The sequence below is a fragment of the Bos javanicus genome, chromosome 5 (assembly GCF_032452875.1).
Source record: "Bos javanicus breed banteng chromosome 5, ARS-OSU_banteng_1.0, whole genome shotgun sequence".
Taxonomy (NCBI): Eukaryota; Metazoa; Chordata; class Mammalia; order Artiodactyla; family Bovidae; genus Bos; species Bos javanicus.
The window spans coordinates 101,571,075-101,588,214 of NC_083872.1; the positions used below are offsets into that span (position 1 = coordinate 101,571,075).

The window sequence follows — 17,140 nt, forward strand, 5'->3', positions numbered from 1 at the left end:
AACGTTGACTTTTAAGCCAGTTTTTTCACTCTCCTCTTCCACTTTCCTCAAGAGGGTCTTTAGTTCTTTGCTTTCTGCCATAAGGGTGGTGTCATCTGTATATCTGAAGTTATTGATCTCTTTGCCGGCAATCTTGATTCCAGCTTGTGCTTCATTTTTTACCATTAGTATACATATTCCCCCCTGAAAATACTAGCTCTTCTAGCAAGGTTGAATTTATGCTCAAATTCTTTTCAATTGGTTACCCTAAGAAAAATCTATCAAGGTTTTTCTTCCTTCAGTCTCCTTCCCTGTATCATTAGTAGAATTCTTTGGTTGCATGTAACAAAAACATTAAAAAAAAATTTTTTCTGGCTGTGCCAGGTCCCAGCTGCAGCATGTAGGCTTTGTTTTAGTTGTGGCATGCAAACTCTTACTTGTAGCATGTAGGATCTAGTTCTCTGACCAGGGATGGAACCTAGGCCCCCTGTTTTGGGGGTGCAGAGTCTTAGCCACTGGATGACCAGGCAAATCCAAAGAAAAGAATATTTTTGTTATGAGCTAATGGGGGGGGGGGGATATAAAAGGGTTTTGTGTTTTAATTTATCTGGGCTGCAATGGGTCTTCATTGCAGTATGCAGGCTCGGTAATTATGGCGCTTGGGCCTAGTCTTGGCATGTGGGATCTTACGTTTCCTGACCAGGGATCAAACCCAGGTTCCCTGCACTGGGAGTCTTATCCACTGGATCACCAGGGAAGTCCCAAGATAAAAGTTGTTGTTGTTGTTTTTTAATATGAAATTCCTTAGCCAATGAAATGTGGAAATATGGAATAATCCTGTCTGTATTGAGAAATCTCTCACACACACACATATGCACACACATAGTGATCCAACCAAAAGATCATGTGTAAGGAGCTTAAATAATAAAACTGAAAGGAAATCAAGAAAAATTCAGATTCAGCAGGTCTTGAATAAGATTTCAATAACCAAAATTTACAGAATTCAAGGACAGTATTTATTAAATACTCAACTATATGCTAAGAATTATACATGTATTATAGTTTAGCTACTACTTAGACATTAATCTAGTAAAGCAAGTACAATTATTTCCATTTTTCTTATAAACACTCCTTTATGGCTTGCAGGTAACTTATCAAAGGCCATGTAAACAGTAAGTAATGAAATCAGAATTTGTATCAAATACAAAGGCCATTCTTTACCAAAAGTATGATAGCTGCCTCTGTGTATACACGTATGTTATCAGATCCCCTACAGTTTAAATAAACTAGGTCAGACATGGTCTCCAGTCACAAGATTAAAACGTAGTGAACAGTGCTATGACAGGTGTGTGCCAGAGCCTTGTCAGAATAATAGGAAAAAGGCTGCACTTCTTCAGAGACAAAAACATGGCAACAATTATTCAGCATGGACAGATATACTGAGATGAAAGGGGTAGGAGAAATTCCACATAATACATATTTTAGTGTCTGTCTTTCTGCCAAAAGTAATAATCATATCAGAATATATTATACAGAGATCAGTCTGTCAAGAACCAAGGAGTTTCAGCTTGCAAAAAGTGAAGAAGAGAAACAAGGAATGACCCATGTGGAACAAACCTAGAAATACGGACTCAAGTGAATTCACACAAAATGCAGTGGGCAGGGATAACTGACAGAAGAATGAATTACACCCCATGCTGTTTCATTCCCAGTTCTGGTGTTTTTATTTTAGAAATAAAGCACATTGAACTAAACACTGGAGAGCTACTGTTGCCTTGTTTTGTGTTACTTCTATCCTCCATTTGAAAAAGTATCCAGTCAAGATCAATCTTCATCCATTCTGTGAGACCAAAAGAACCTAGAGGGCAAAAACACATACAGCTCACTCAAACCACAGATTTAAATAGTATCTATAAATAGGATGAGAAAAAAGAAAAAGAAGATACACAGAGTAGCTAATGTAACAATAAAAAATAGTAAATTGTCTGCTGCTAAGTCACTTTCAGTCGTGTCCGACTCTGTGAGACCCCATAGATGGCAGCCCACCAGGCTCCCCGTCCCTGGGATGCTCCAGACAAGAACATTGGAGTGGGTTGCAATTTCCTTCTCCAATGCATGAAAGTGAAAAGTGAAAAGTGAAGTCACTTAATTGTGTCCGACTCTTAGCGACCCCATGGACTGCAGCCTACCAGGCTCCTCCATCCATGAGATTTTCCAGACAAGAGTACTGGAGTGGGGTGCCATCGCCTTCTCCAAGTAAATTGTCTAGACTGCTGCCAAAAACCATAACCATATCTTTTTGTAACCACCACATTTTACCTTGGTGATCTCAACTGACAAAAGGTCTAAGGTATATCATTCTTACTTCTCAAATTTACTTGACTCTTCTTCAGGATAAACTATTCTTATTTCCTGGAATTTTCTCTCTGCAATCAACAGTTCACTTATAGGTCCATTATTTTATCTATTTTTTTCAAGATGTTGCCAATACCACAGCCAAAATTTTGTTTTTGTCCCTGGAGTTTTGTGACTTATTTCAGTTAGACATCAAGTAAGCATATTTTTCTAATGACTGATTTAAACTGTACTATAGAGATATGGGCTTCCCTGGTGGCTTATAAGGTCTGCCTACAGTTCGGGAGACCTAGGTTCAATCCATAGGTCGGGAAGATCCCCTGGAGAAGGGAATGGCAACACACTCCAGTACTCTTGCCTGGAAAATTCCATGGACAAAGGAGCCTGGTAGGCTACAGTCCATGAGATTGTGAAGAGTCAGACACGACTGAGCGACTTCACTTTAGAGAGATATGTGCTATCTTACAAAAATCGACCTAATTTTAGACACTGAATTTTATATTAAGTTATAAATAACAGTTACACAAAAAATGTGTCAGTAATATTACTCCCTAACAATCCTATCGTATAGACAACAGTGTTTTATTTTAGTCAGCACCAAGAAGAGAAAAAATATCACAAAAAGTTACTGCAACAAAATGCCTGAACAAACAAAATTAAACTTAAAAGGTTCTTCCTCTAGTGCTCCAGACTACATTTTCTGTAAGTTATTCAATGAGCAATAAATTTTGGCTCTGATTAAGATCCAAGGTGTTGATTTTTTTTCATCTCTAAAGCACTGACATCTTCATATACTAACCAAAATGTGACAGAACTCTTTTTAAAAATTTAGAAACTATAATCTTATTAACTGAAGCCATGTATTCTTATGTTCCGTTCTAATATATGTAAAGCTGTGTTTAGCATTAATCGATTTTTAATAGGTGACTTTTTATACCATTTTTAAAAAACAGAAAATTCACTATGTATTTAAATGATGATATCAGTTACTTCAGCTTCATGTTACTGTAAATCCTTTATTCCAAGTATACACAATCAGTCTACTTAACTATCTACTTCTTCCATTACTAGCCTAGAAATCTGTCAGAAAAAGAAATTCAGAATATAATGTTCTATCTTTGTTGCAGATTGTTTTGTTTCCCAGAACAGAAACAAAGGTAGGCCAGAGGGGAGATGAAGTAAAATCCACAGGGACTGAGTGAGAAAGAGAAACACGGAGAGACAGAGGTAGGAGAAATACCAAACCAGTGGAAGCACAACCAGAGAAAGAGGAGAGGGAAGGAAGATCCAAATAAGCAAGAGAGAAGGCGGATGTGCAGAAGGGACTGATGGGCAGACAGTGATAAGGAAATGGGACTAGAAAGGAAAGAGATGGCAAGATCATTTTCGGCCCCAAACTTGACAATTACATAACTTCTGTAGTTATCCCCCTAATGCTCCCCCTAAAAATCGGAGGTTATATTTACTATGAGATAGCATAAATTTTTACCATCATTAAAGATCCCATATGGAATATGTTAGTAACTTGATGGGGGAAATCTTTTCACAATAAGTATCAAATTACCACATTGTACACTTTCTTAAAATTTTATCTGTCACTTATACCTCAATAAAGTTGAGATAAAAAAAATTTACATGTATCAATATACTGGAAATCTCTAATTTTACAAATATTGTTATTTTTCTCCCCTAATTTAAAGAATGATAGTAGTCTAGGACAAATTCATTCTACATCAAAAATTTATAGCCATTCATGGTTACACACCACAGTAATTTATGGAACACTGGTATCAGACTGAAAACACATTCTTGAAATTAACTTACCATTTTAGAGTCAAGATCAGCAATTGCAGTCCTGTTTCCATTTCTGCCCTGTTGCTGGACATGGTATATCACCTTCTCTCTCTTCTCCTATGCAGACTGCCAGTAGCCATCAATCTGAAGAATTCTTTCTTCTGCTGCCACCTACCAGTTTATTTCTCTGCTGCAGCAGAAGAGTATATAGAAAAGGTTCTCGCTTACTAGTCACATTAAAGAGAAAGCTTCCTTTGTTTAACATTTCATATTTTCACATGTGCATGAACTTCCTGTTTCCCTGAAACCTCCCCGCCAAAAGTTAAAACAACAAAGATCCCAATCACAGAAAATCAAAACAGGTATGATCAATGTTCATGCTGAGCTGGGGGAGGGGGAGGGGGAGAGATTCAGACACTCAGCAGTTGCCATCTCAAGGAGCCATTTCTTGTCTGTTAACTTTTCTTCTTCACCTGTCCCTACAAATAATAAATGCATAACTTAACATTTTGACTAGGTAGTCTACAACTCCTGCAAATTTTAAGTTCAGAGACTACCAAAAGACTCATGGAAGATGCAGCAATAAAGGAGTTTTTAAAAGTAATTCTAGAAACTAAGGGTGTTAGGTGCTTTACCTGCTTGAGTTTTCAATGTTCTGGACTGCTTATTGCCCAATGGCTCTGAATACATTAAAACACGAACACATACGCCACCTACATTTAAAATAGGGTAGCATTTGTATGCCCATATAAGCAATGGGTGTATATTTTTTTGCAAAAGAGTAGTAATTTCATTAGGTCTTTTTAAAAGGACCACCAAAAAAAAAAAAAAAAGGCACGTTTTCTCATACTGTAAACATACATAGAAGAATTAGGGCAAAAAAAGGGAGACACAATGACAAATGTAATAACTGTTGTAGAACTGGAAATTAATACCACAAAAATGCTTTTTCTCTTTTTTAGTATCCTGAGATTCACTTGTATTCGCATTCTCCTTGTTACTGAGGTCTAGGTTTCATTTATTCTTTATTAGCTACTGAAGAACAATATGCAAGAATGAGCTAGTGATAATAATGAACTAGTAAAAATGGCATGTTTTTGTTCCACCCTCCCACTACCTTTACTCCCGAAGTAAAATCTTTTTTGGTCAACTTAAAAAAAATAAAGCAAACACTGACATAAGCACTAAAGAAAGGCTGGTCAACAGTGGCACTGCAGTGACATTGTTTCTGCTTTTTCATTCCTTCCCCCATCTCAAGCCCCACCCTTTGACCTCTGTATATGGGATGAGCCTGAGCAGGAGAGTTGCTGATGTCAGGACTGCGCCGTTCCCACGGATGCTTCTAGAGGCCTGCTGTGCTTCTGGGAACTGGGGCACAGGGATGGCTGTCTGACTGAAACCTAAAACAACAACAATTCACCCCACCCCTCATGTTCCCAAACCACACAACAGCAGCCAGGTATATACGCTATATAAGGACCATCTAATATAGTTTGAATATGGTAAATCTGAAAATAATCATTCTTAACATGTAAGTGATCTTCAGGGAGGGGGAAGTTGGGAAGGCAGCGGAATGGAGGTTCACAAATCCTCCACGTTCGAAGTAATCACACAGTGCATACACTAATGCTGGCCATTCTTATCAGCAACAGAACAAGGTCCTTCCATTCAAGCCTATTTAGTATACATCATAAATTACTGCAGGAGTGCAGTGGGATTCCTTGGTTAGTAAATTTCAGTTCAAGAGATAAATATTTTAAATCTTAAGATGCTACGGGAATGATTATCCCTACCTCACAGGAGTGAACTGAAGCACAAGTTAGTAACTTATTATATGCCGTTAGCAGTAGAAACCACATTACAAGCCAGGATTCCCTATTCACTAACCTGGAGGGTTATCAGACTTAACAGTCTTCTTGGATAGGACATCCAAAGAGAAGTTTGGAAAGGTCCTGACTTCTGCCACTAAAATCCTACCTATCAGATAGAGGATTATCTCCCAAAACTCATATTAGAGCTAAAACTTCAGGAAGGACGGAAAAGAAGGAAAAGGATAGGTGGACTGGGATAGACAGAGGAGGGGATAGTATATTAACTAACAGGAAGGATGTTAAAATGGCTAAGTTATATTCCTATTTCTGCCACTAACTTTACTTCATGGAATTAATAAATTGCTTCAAGATCTTGTGCTTCAGAAGTGCCCTCCAATCTATTCAACCTATAACTTTTTGAATGTTTAAACTATTACTTTATGATGTCTGCTGACATCTACCTCTTTGTGAGAACTAGTGTTTCAGAAACACTAAAATCATTTGTTCTGAAATCATGCTGCTCCTGAAATAAACACTCTCTATTATCTTGGTCTCATTACCTTTCACTTTTATAATGAAGTCAGAGAAAGAGAAGCACTACTAAGGTCAACTGAGGGCTATGGTGAGTTTTTACCATATATATAACCTAGAACCTAATTTTACCTTTTCAAAACTCTAGTTTTCCATACCTGTCAACTCCTAATTGATGTCTTTATACTGTGAGCTCACTGTGTATTCGGAACACCAACCTCTGAAAAAGCTTAAGCCAGAGTAGCACAATGGAAGAAACATACAAACCCAAAACAAAAACAAAGCCAAAAAAGTCACACTCTGAAATAATCATAGACGTATATGCAAGAAACGGAAAGATCTAAATGGCTAAAGCAAATCCCCAAAGTTCTGAGTTCATCCCAACTAATTCAAACTTTACCCCCAAAGGTTTTTCTATAAGTAAATTATTTGCTAGATGAATTTACACATTGTTTTTTGAAACAAAAGTAATTACAAACCCATGGGTGCCTTCAAAGTACATAAAGAAAGGAACTTTTAAAAAGAAAGTAAGGTTAGCCTTGTGATGGAAAAAAAAAGGAGAATCAAATTACCTGCCAGCAGGCTGGGGTTGTGCCTGAATCCAAACCGCTGCATTTACCATTCACTCTACAGCTGCATTATTGGGGGAAGGGGAGTTTAGAAGGGCACTGACCCCGAAAGTTCTCAATACTTCTCACTCATCATCAGGAAGGGGGAAGAAGGAAAGTTTTTTCTCTGGGTATTTTTTTGTTTGTTTGTTTTTGTTTTTTTGGCTCCTGAAAAGGCTGGCAAAGAACAGTAATAGTGCAAGCAGTTAGAATATTTCTTTAAAAACAATTTAAAAAATGCAAAACATTATGGAATTTAAAACACCACATTTTCGTTAATGTAGAAAGAACTGTCACTAGAGTTAGGCAGCCACCCCAAAACAGCATGGCAAAAGGGCAATTGGTATAAAGGAAATAAAATATCACACAAAAATCCAAAACAAAACTAAAAACATTTCAAATTAAACCTGGAAGACTAGGAGATTCCAACAGCAGATTTCTGTCCACTACTGAAACATTCCAAAATCCAAGCTTCAAAGGCGCCTAAATGTATCTTAAATGAAATTTTGTTTTGTTTTGTTTTTTAAGAAAAAAAAAAAGAAAGAAAGAAAGAAAGAAAGCAGTACCTCGTTATAAATCCTGCAATGTATTACATTAAAAAATATCCTAGTACAACAAAAACAAATTTTAAAAGAAATTAAACAAACAAACAAACAAATAAAAACAGTAGCAGCAGAGGTTACCTGTCTGAGCACCTACATTTTCTTAGGAGGGGATCGTGTCTCACCAGCCATATAGCCCATAAACCTTCTCAAAAAGAGTGAGTGAGCCAGGAGAAAAATGTAACACAAGATTGGATTTCACAATGTCTCTAAGCGCCCCAGACCCCAAACTGGGGATTCATTGAAGGAAGAGAATTTCTTTTTCCTTGTTTTCTTCTTGAGAAAAAGAAGAGATGATGGTGAAAGTCAATGACTTCTTTCAATGTCTTCAATACCTTCTCAAAAGTCTGATAAAGTGGTTGATGAAAACAAGTCTCTCAATGGATTTTTTTCCTAAATATTCCAGGATGTTTTCTTATTTGATAGCATATACAGAAATATTTCAAAGTTCAGTGGAGTTAAAGCCAGCAGAAATGACCAATCAAAAGAAAATAACTATTAAAACTTTTAAATGGAATAGTTCATATCTGTATGTTTGTGTATATATATATAGTCCGCTTTTCATCATGGGTGACATAAAAGCAATATCAGAAAGAATTATGTTTAAATACAATTCAGAATTACAATTTTAACAATATATAATAGTTTTACAATAATTCAGATTTTTGCATGATAACAACTATACATATTTAGTTAATACACATTTTTAACTCTCATAATAGCAATAAAGATTTTAAGAAATTTACTAAACAATATGAAAATATATTTAACTTTCACTTAAATATCTGGGCTGGTTTATTTGGGTTCTTCCAGTATGGTTTGTTCATAGTCTTTACTTTTTTGAGAGAATTCAAGAGGACATTTGTGTTCTTTAACTCTAAGATGACCATCCTTGCCCTTCTCATTCTAACATATGAGTGTATGATCTAGAAGTAGGTTGGTAAGGCTATGTTTTAATAGAGTGTGAATGCACAAAAGATGGACAGTGAGCAAAAGTAACAGTGAAATAATCTCAGATATTTTTTCTAATGTAGTTGGTTAATTTGATAATTTTTTACAAGGCTAAACCTGTATCTTTCCTGGTGCCTTGTCCCATCCAACAGAAACCTTGAGTTTTTCATCAAATAGAGAGGGTATTCTACTTGTGTTTTAAAATTCACTGACCTACATACATGTGATATGTAACTATTCCAAGTATATGTGTCATAATCTATGTGGCAACCAGATGGTCTCTATACACGTATGAATTATGATTTAATTAAATGTTCTCCCTTTTCAGTTCTCTATCCCAAATAGTGTGCGTCTTCCAAAGTACGGTCATTCAGTAAAACAAGTACCAAGTGAGCCAGAGGTACTTATATATGCCACAATATGTCCCACGATAACCTGGTACAAGTCAAATTCTTTTAGATGAGATTAGAATATCCTAAAGTAAACCAGAAACTCCTCTTATACATCTTTTACTAAGGTGAAATGAGACACTGCACAGATTAGAGGTACTATTCTATTTGTCAACAATCAACCTTTCACTCCATTTTAATATTATTTAATTCTATGGAAAAGAAAACAAATTTTATTACATTCCTTTTTTTTTTTAAATGGGGGAAAAACTGTACAATAAGCATGATCAAACCTCTGTTAGAACTGGTTAATACTGATCTTATTGCCTCGAAGTCTCTCTAGTAAGTGTCCAAGAAATTATGTTTAAGGTCCATCTGAAGGAAAAAAAGCACTGGAGAGGCAAGAAAGGACTTGGGTAAAAAGCTTCAGAGGATTGTAGGGAGGTGGAACTTGCTGCTTAAAAAAATTACGTTGAACTCTGGATCATCTCTACTTCTTAACACACCTTCCAAACCATTCGTTGGAATAGTTTCCCATGTTTAAAGGCTCATATTATATGCAGTTTGGGGGCTTTTATGAATTCAGAAATAAAGAAATATAAAGAGAATATTGAAGGCTTCAGACTAGGGCTATAAGAGACTGCTAAGTCCCCAAACAAAAAATGTTCAGTCTACCCCACCGCAAAATCTATGTGTAACAGGAAAAAATGCACAGCAAGAAGCAGAGGGAAAGCATGTAGCCTTGAATAAATCATACACTGGACAGTCTAGAATCAAAGAAAAAAAGCAAACAACACACATATACACAAAAGCCTAAAAAGCATCTATTCTCCTCATATCTTCAGGTGAGTACCTCTACCCAGCAGAGTACAGTTATGAAAACAACTTGACTGTTTTTTTTTTTTTTTAAGTAAAAAACTGTGTTTCCCATCATGCTCCATTTTCTAGTATCTATTCTTTTTGATTGGTTGGTGTAAACAAAAAGCAAACACATAAACATGCATGCGTGTGCAAGCACATGCACACACATGCACACACACACAACACCCTCTTAAAATGTGAAAAATGCAAATAAATAATGATGGAATCACTTCAGTTTTATAGTCAGGAACTTATAGGCCCTTGATTTGCACCCCCCCAAAATATTTTTCCTTGTCCTTATTCTTTAAATGCCCAACCACCAAAAGAAAAAAGGAAAAAACAAAAGGCTTAAATGCACATGTTTCAAGTCAGTGTCTTGTTAACAAAAAAGGTAGCATTTTCTTCACTTTGGCCATTGTTAAAGATGCAGGCATAGATCAGGGAATGTTAAGACTAGCATGTATTAAAAAAAATGCAACATTAACAGAGCATATGTCTTTCAAAAAAGGCTAAAACACTAACAAATACAAGTCAATGCACATATTTTTAACTAGTGCAATTTTATCTACAATGGAGTAAATGTTATTTTGTGTGCCAGACATTGCAATACTGTTCATTTCCCTATTATCATGCAAACATGCCAATTTTGTCATTAAAGGAAATTTTTATTGGGTCACACTCACGTTGCCCTCCCACCCATATCAAGGGTTGAAAAAAGTCGCTAAAAGAGTCCCTCAGGATTTCGTAAATATGAAGATAAAGCTGCTAGTTAATAGTGTATAGGCTGAATTTTCAGATTTTTAAAAAAGAAAAAATTATAATTTAGGTGGATGTTTACCTCATCCATTAAAATGCAATATGAAATTACACTCCTGTGAAATTTGTACCAACTGTACAAAAACAAAAGGGACCATGAAAAAAATTATGATCTTCATGGCCTGAGAGCCTACACATTTCTGAGTAACTTAAAAGAGTAACTACAAGAGCCTGACATTTTTCTGTGTCTCACCTCTTCTGCCTCTCTATCTGTAGCATTTGTAAATAAAAGTAACAAATAGCAGAGATCATGTCTATCTCCCACTTCTTCCCTCCTAACTACTCCTACTCAATTTTCTCATCTTCCTGAGCATTTTTCATGAACAGCATTGCAAGTTGGTTTAAAAAAGAAAAGAAAAAGAAAGAAAAAAAGGAAAGAAGAAAAAGAAAGTTTTACAAGGGTTTTTGTTGGTTAATTATTTACCGGTGGAATCACTCCACCAGGAGTTTGATTTCATTGGCTAGCAGTTGGTTCATGTTGAACAGGCCCCCTGGGAGCTTGGTGAGCAGCTCTCGCTCGGTGGTTTCAGGGTCGCTGTCAACAGAGCTGGAACTTGCGCTCATGTTGTCGACAGCAGTGTTGGCTGGGGGACCCAGCTCCGGCTCACTAGTCTCACTGGCCGTGGACACCACGGAGAGCAGGGACATACGCCGGGTGAGCCGGCCAGAGGGCAGAAGGGAGGCGGCATAGTCCGCAATGATACCAGCTACATCTAGATTACAAGCCTTATCAAAGGCGATGAAACCTACATTTGCATTGGCCTCGCAGACACAGAAGGAGCCGTCGTCTTTCATCAACAGGTCAATGCCACACACATCCATTCCTAGGATATTAGACACCTGGATAGCTAGCTGCTTCCCTTGTTCACTCAATGAGCACATCATCCCGACACCACCTGGCAAAAGAGAAAAAAAGAAGTGATACATTTTTGGAGTAAAACTAAAGCGGACCTTAAAGGTAACCCCGTTAAGGTTAACCATCTCTTCAAAATCTTCTAAATCAACAGCAAAAACAAAAGTGCTATGCTAATGTAAAACTGGGACTCTGAAGTCTAGAACTCCTTCATTAGGGAATCCTCTTCCAAGCCAGTCTCTTAACAAATTGATGAGGAGTACTTTTTCAATATGTTATATTTTCTGAAGACAATGAACTTTGACTAAAGCCTATCTTCCTTGCAATAACATGGAACTTTTGCAAAAATACAGTTAAACTAATATTGTTATTGGTTTCTCTCAGTTCCAGATTTTGATTTCTAAAAATAATAGAGATGCATAACAGAGAATCGGAGAAGGCGATGGCAACCCACTCCAGTACTCTTGCCTGGAAAATCCCATGGACGGAGGAGCCTGGTAGGCTGTGGTCCATGGGGTCGCTGAGAGTCAGACACAAATGAGTAACTTCACTTTCACTTTTCACTTTCATGCATTGGAGAAGGAAATGGCAACCCAATCCAGTGTTCTTGCCTGGAGGATCCCAGGGATGGGGGAGCCTGGTGAGCTGCCGTTTCTAAGGTCACACAGAGTCGGACACGACTGAAGCGACACAGCAGCAGCAGCAACAGAGAACAGAATCTAGGAACACGGTTCTCTTGCTCAACTGCCCCTATTCTATGTGTCATCCCTAAGCTGAAAGGATCCTGGGGCTTAATGCAGTTGGCTGAGTGTAGGGGAACTCTTTGCTGGTATCTGAGAGAAAAAAATGAGAACTAGATTTTCTAATTTGGTGACCAGCTTCAGGAAGCTTTAGATAAGGACCAGAAAGCAAAAGAACTCTGACAAAACCTTGGCTTTAAGAGCTCAACAGAAGGAAAGTTGACCTCACTACTATATGAGTATTGCCTGACCCTGAAAAGACCAAAAGTCTTTTGCACACATGAGTAGGATTCAGGTACCCCTCCCCACCTGCCCACCACTATCACCACCACCACCACCAGTGAGGCTGGAAGAGTAAGGGAGAGAAGCCCAGGAAATAGGAGGGCTTCGTGGACACACTAGTAAACGAATTAAAGACTGCTTCTCGGCATCCACAGTACTGATGGATCTTTAATGCTCTGTAACCATTTGCAATGCTCCAAATAACCAGAGCAGAGCTCTGATGAGCAGAGCTCTGATGTGATGGAAGAGTAACAAGAACAAAAACAACAAGCCACCTACAATTTGAATAAAAGAAAAGCATTAAGTTCAAGTTTAGCACAAAAAAACTCTCTGAACTAAAACAAAAATGACTACCCAACTTAAAAACTTCTGTAGCAGAAATGAAGGAGAGTTGCTTTTGTGAGCATAACATATAACTTGGAAAATCTAGCTTAAGAAATATTTTGAAACACATACAAAAACACTGAGGTGAAGCCACAAACAAAAAATTTGCTAACTGAATCAGAAAAACTCCCCAAGAAAGAAAGAAGACTTTTCCTGAGGCTTAAAACAAGTAGGTCTGATAGAAACACCTTACTAAAATCCAGGTTGGACAGACTGAGAAGAGACACATATCTAAAAAAATCCTGACAAAACATTGAGCTTTTCAAGTAAAACAACCAAAAATAAGAGAACAAAACAAAAAACTTACAAAGAATATATATTACCTACCCCCCCACTTCACCCCCGCTGCCCAATCAGAGTAGATTTGGACATTCAGTTGTAAAAGTGTGAACTATAAAGCAGGCTTCCCAGGTGCCACTAGTGGTAAAGAATCCACCTGTTAATGCAGGAGACACAAGAGACACAGGTTTGATCCCTTGGTCGGGAAGATCACTCACAGTAGGAAATGGCACCCTACTCCAGTATTCTTCTCTAGAAAATTCCACGAACAGAAAAGCCTGGCAAGCTATAGTCCATGGGTCCACAAACAGTCAGACGTGATTAAGCATGCACACATAAACTATAAACCAGTAGAACTGAAGCAAGACTTTTACAATCAGGATCTTATCTCAGCCAATACATCATCCTCTCTTAAAAAAGAAAGCAGTCTCTGAGGTATCTATCACTTACATACATCATCCAGGGAAAATAATCTAGAAAAGATATTAACAGCAAATGACTAAAAAACTCAAGATATGGGAAGGAGCAGCTGGGGAATAAAGAGTGATGAGTAATAATTCTTGCAATATGGGTATGTGTGTGTGCATGTCCAGTTGCTTCAGTCACGTCTGACTCTTTGGGACCCCGTGGACTGTAGCCCATCAGGCTCCTCTGTCCATGGGATTCTCCAGGCAAGAACACTGGAGTAGGTTGCCATGCCCTCCGCCAGGGGATCTTCCTGACCCAGGGATCGACCTGTGTCTCTTTATCACAGAGCCACTGGGGAAGCCCCAATATGGGTATAATTAACCGTACATAGATAAAGACAGCCTAGGAATGGATAAAGTAAGCTCTTGATTCTTGAAACAGAAGAGATAACTCAATAAAAGAAATTCTAATCCATACTTGAACTAAAACTATTAAATGGTTTCACCAGAACAATGGAATATAAAGCCCAGGAAAGCAGAAATTTTTGTCTGTTTTGTACAATGTTATATACAAAATACTGTTAAAACAGTACTTGATGCTCAAAAATATTTGTTCAGTGAATAAATGAATCAAGAGGAGGGGAGCAGGAAGGAAAGTAAGACTGTTCTAATCCTCTCACTGGGGAGAGAGGGAATAAGAGGTGGTGCATTTTCAGAGTAGAGATTTCAAGGAGTCTGGACATGAAGTCTTACACTAGTGAAGGGATCAAGGACGACTCCAAGGATTTAGTCTAAACTCTAAAGATACAGCTGCCAATAAACAATAAGGAGAAAACAGTGTGTGGGACATACTAGAAGAAGTAGTTAGATGGGGAGTTCAGTTTTGGACATGTTGAGACGAAAATCTCTAACAGTTATCTATATGGCGCTATTGACAAGCAGTGACAAATGTGTGCCCAAGTTCAAGAAGAATGCCTAAACTGGAGAGATAAATTTGAGAACAGTAACATATAAATGGCATTTAAAGCCACGAGCTAAGTAAGATTACTAAGAAAGTAAAATAAACAGAGAAGAGGACAACACCCAGACTATGCTCTGAGGCATTTCAACAATAAAAGATCTCAGAAAATATACATCTAAACAAATGAAAATCAGCAATATTATCTGGACCAACAGGTTAAATAGGTGAGGACACAGCTTAAATGAACCTCAATTATACAGAAAGTAATACTGGGGTGGCCAAAAAAGTTGTTCTGTAACATCTTACAGAAAAACCCAAAAGAACTTTTTGGCCAATTCAATATAAAACCAAAGAGGGAAACTGGTAGACACTTCATAAGTGTGTGAATTGGTTTATTAATTGAGTCTGGGTGAAAGCAAATTTATACATACATAAATTATGTTCGTGTTAAGTCTATTAATGATATTTACATGTGAAAGATATATTTAGCAACTTATTAGGTAAAAAGATCTGAGTTATATACAAATACTCATTGAATAAGCTTAAATAACACTACTTTATATCATAGAAAAACTCCTGCATTGCTTTTTACCTAATGAGCAGTTGCTTTGCATCCTCCCATCTGTAGAACAGCGTAACATGGTGCCAACCACACGGCCTCCCACGACAATGACACGTACATCCCTTCCATGAGATTCTTTAACATACTTCTGGAACAGGTATGGAGCTTCATGGCGAATAAGGTGACTTAGATCAGCCAAATGGTGCTTATCTCGAGCCAAGAAAACCGCTTTGCCTGTGACCAAAAAAGAGAGTAAGAAATGAGTATGTCATCAAACTATATGCAGTTGATATCTGCTACCTATATCTTCTTGTTTCCCATTCTACTTTCTCAGAATCAGTTGTCTATGGTCACTCTCGCATTCCCCAATCTCTTAACAGAATTTATTCCAGTATATATTGTGAGGCTGGGTTCTTGTGAATTGTATTTCTTCAGGTTAGCCAATAATACTAGCCTCACTTATCAGTAAAACATTGTTCTGAGTTAAAACGTATGTTTTATATATTATACAATATTAAGATACTATATTTGCATTTAGTAAGATAGCAGTACATTACTACTTTTGTGCCAAGAGAAGTGTCTGTTTTTAAAACTGGTGCACTAGGATGACCCAGAGGGATGGTATGGGGAGGGAGGTGGGAGGGGGGTTCAGGATTGGGAACACGTGTACACCCGTGGCGGATTCATGTTGATGTATGGCAAAACCAATACAATATTGTAAAGTAATTAGCCTCTAATTAAAATAAATAAATTTAAATTAAAAAAAAAAAACATAGTTATAAATACTCTGACAGTCTTCTCATTAAGAGGAAGGGGAATCTATGTCCCATTGCTTGAATCTAGGAGGGGATGTAACTGCTTCAACCAACAGAATACAGAATAAGGAATTCTATCTGACTTTTGAGGCTAGGGTGTAAAAGGTCACACAGATTCTTTGTTCACTGGAGCAGTCACTGTAGGAGGCCTGAGACTTCTTGGCTGACTGGAGAAGTCAGGTAGAAATAGTGCATTGAAGTCCCAGCTGAACCCTCATCCAGTTATCTGTCAAGGCACTAAAGCTTGGAAGTACTTGGATTTATTAATCATTTTACCCCTTAAAAAAATCATTACTTAATCCAAAGTTATTAAGATATTTTATATACTGTTTTCAAACAACATAAATTGGGATGAGGATGATGGTGTTAGTGATCTAGAATCCTTGTACTGTTGAAAAGGAAGATAGATCATTAACTTGAGACTCAGTCTAAATTAAGTATGCATCTTAAAATGTCCAAGATAACCACTTAATGAACAGAAATAGCTTCCAGCAGAACTCAACAACTCACAAAAGCCTTCCACAAGTCTGAGGTACCACACACCTAGCAATTTCCCTACAATTCTTTAGAAGTTCTGAAGAATAGTTTCAATATTATGTATAATAGCAACAATTCATACACACCTCTATGACCACGTGTATTCTTCACTACCATTGGGAACTCCAGTACTTCTGCTTCATCAATCATTTTAGCAAAATTTTCATGACCACCTGGTTTGAGCAAAAAATAAAATTTAAGAATAGCAGCAGAGGTGTTTTATGATAAATTTTATCTAAAGTCAGCAAGACAAAGAAGGTAGAAGGTAAGAACTTAATGGCTCAATTTTGTCTTCAGTTAACTATCAGTTTAAAACTACTTTTTAAGTGGATAAAAACCATTAAACTATAAACATTGTAATATCCAAATCAAAGAAGTTAAAACAAAGTTTCCCAGTTTTATTAACATTTTTTATAATTTTTTATTTTTGGTTGCACTCCATTTTCACTGCTGCATGTGGGCTTTCTCTAGTTGTAGCAAGTAAGGGGCACTCTTCATTGTAGGACTTCTTATTGTTGTGGGCTCTCTTGTTGCAGAGCACAAGCTCTAGGCACATGGGCTTCAGCAGCTGTCACATAGGCTTAGTTACTCTGCAGCATGTGGAATCTTCCCAGACCAAGAGT

At 37.3% G+C, this 17,140-nt stretch overlaps 1 protein-coding gene across 6 annotated transcripts in view; it reads right to left on the bottom strand.

Annotated features, from left to right (window-relative positions):
- Window positions 1–978: 978 nt before the first annotated feature.
- The window catches only part of RIMKLB (ribosomal modification protein rimK like family member B), a 47,674-nt gene continuing 31,512 nt past the window's right edge, over window positions 979–17,140 (bottom strand). For all 6 annotated transcript variants that reach the window (XM_061417979.1, XM_061417977.1, XM_061417976.1 and 3 more), the window contains exons 4-7: window positions 16,604–16,690; window positions 15,196–15,399; window positions 4,159–11,593; window positions 979–1,837 (exon numbers count right to left, since the gene is read on the bottom strand). In XM_061417979.1, coding sequence (XP_061273963.1) covers window positions 11,130–11,593; window positions 15,196–15,399; window positions 16,604–16,690 — 755 coding nt within the window. In that variant the 3' untranslated portion in view covers window positions 979–1,837; window positions 4,159–11,129. The remainder of the gene's footprint in view (window positions 1,838–4,158; window positions 11,594–15,195; window positions 15,400–16,603; window positions 16,691–17,140) is intronic.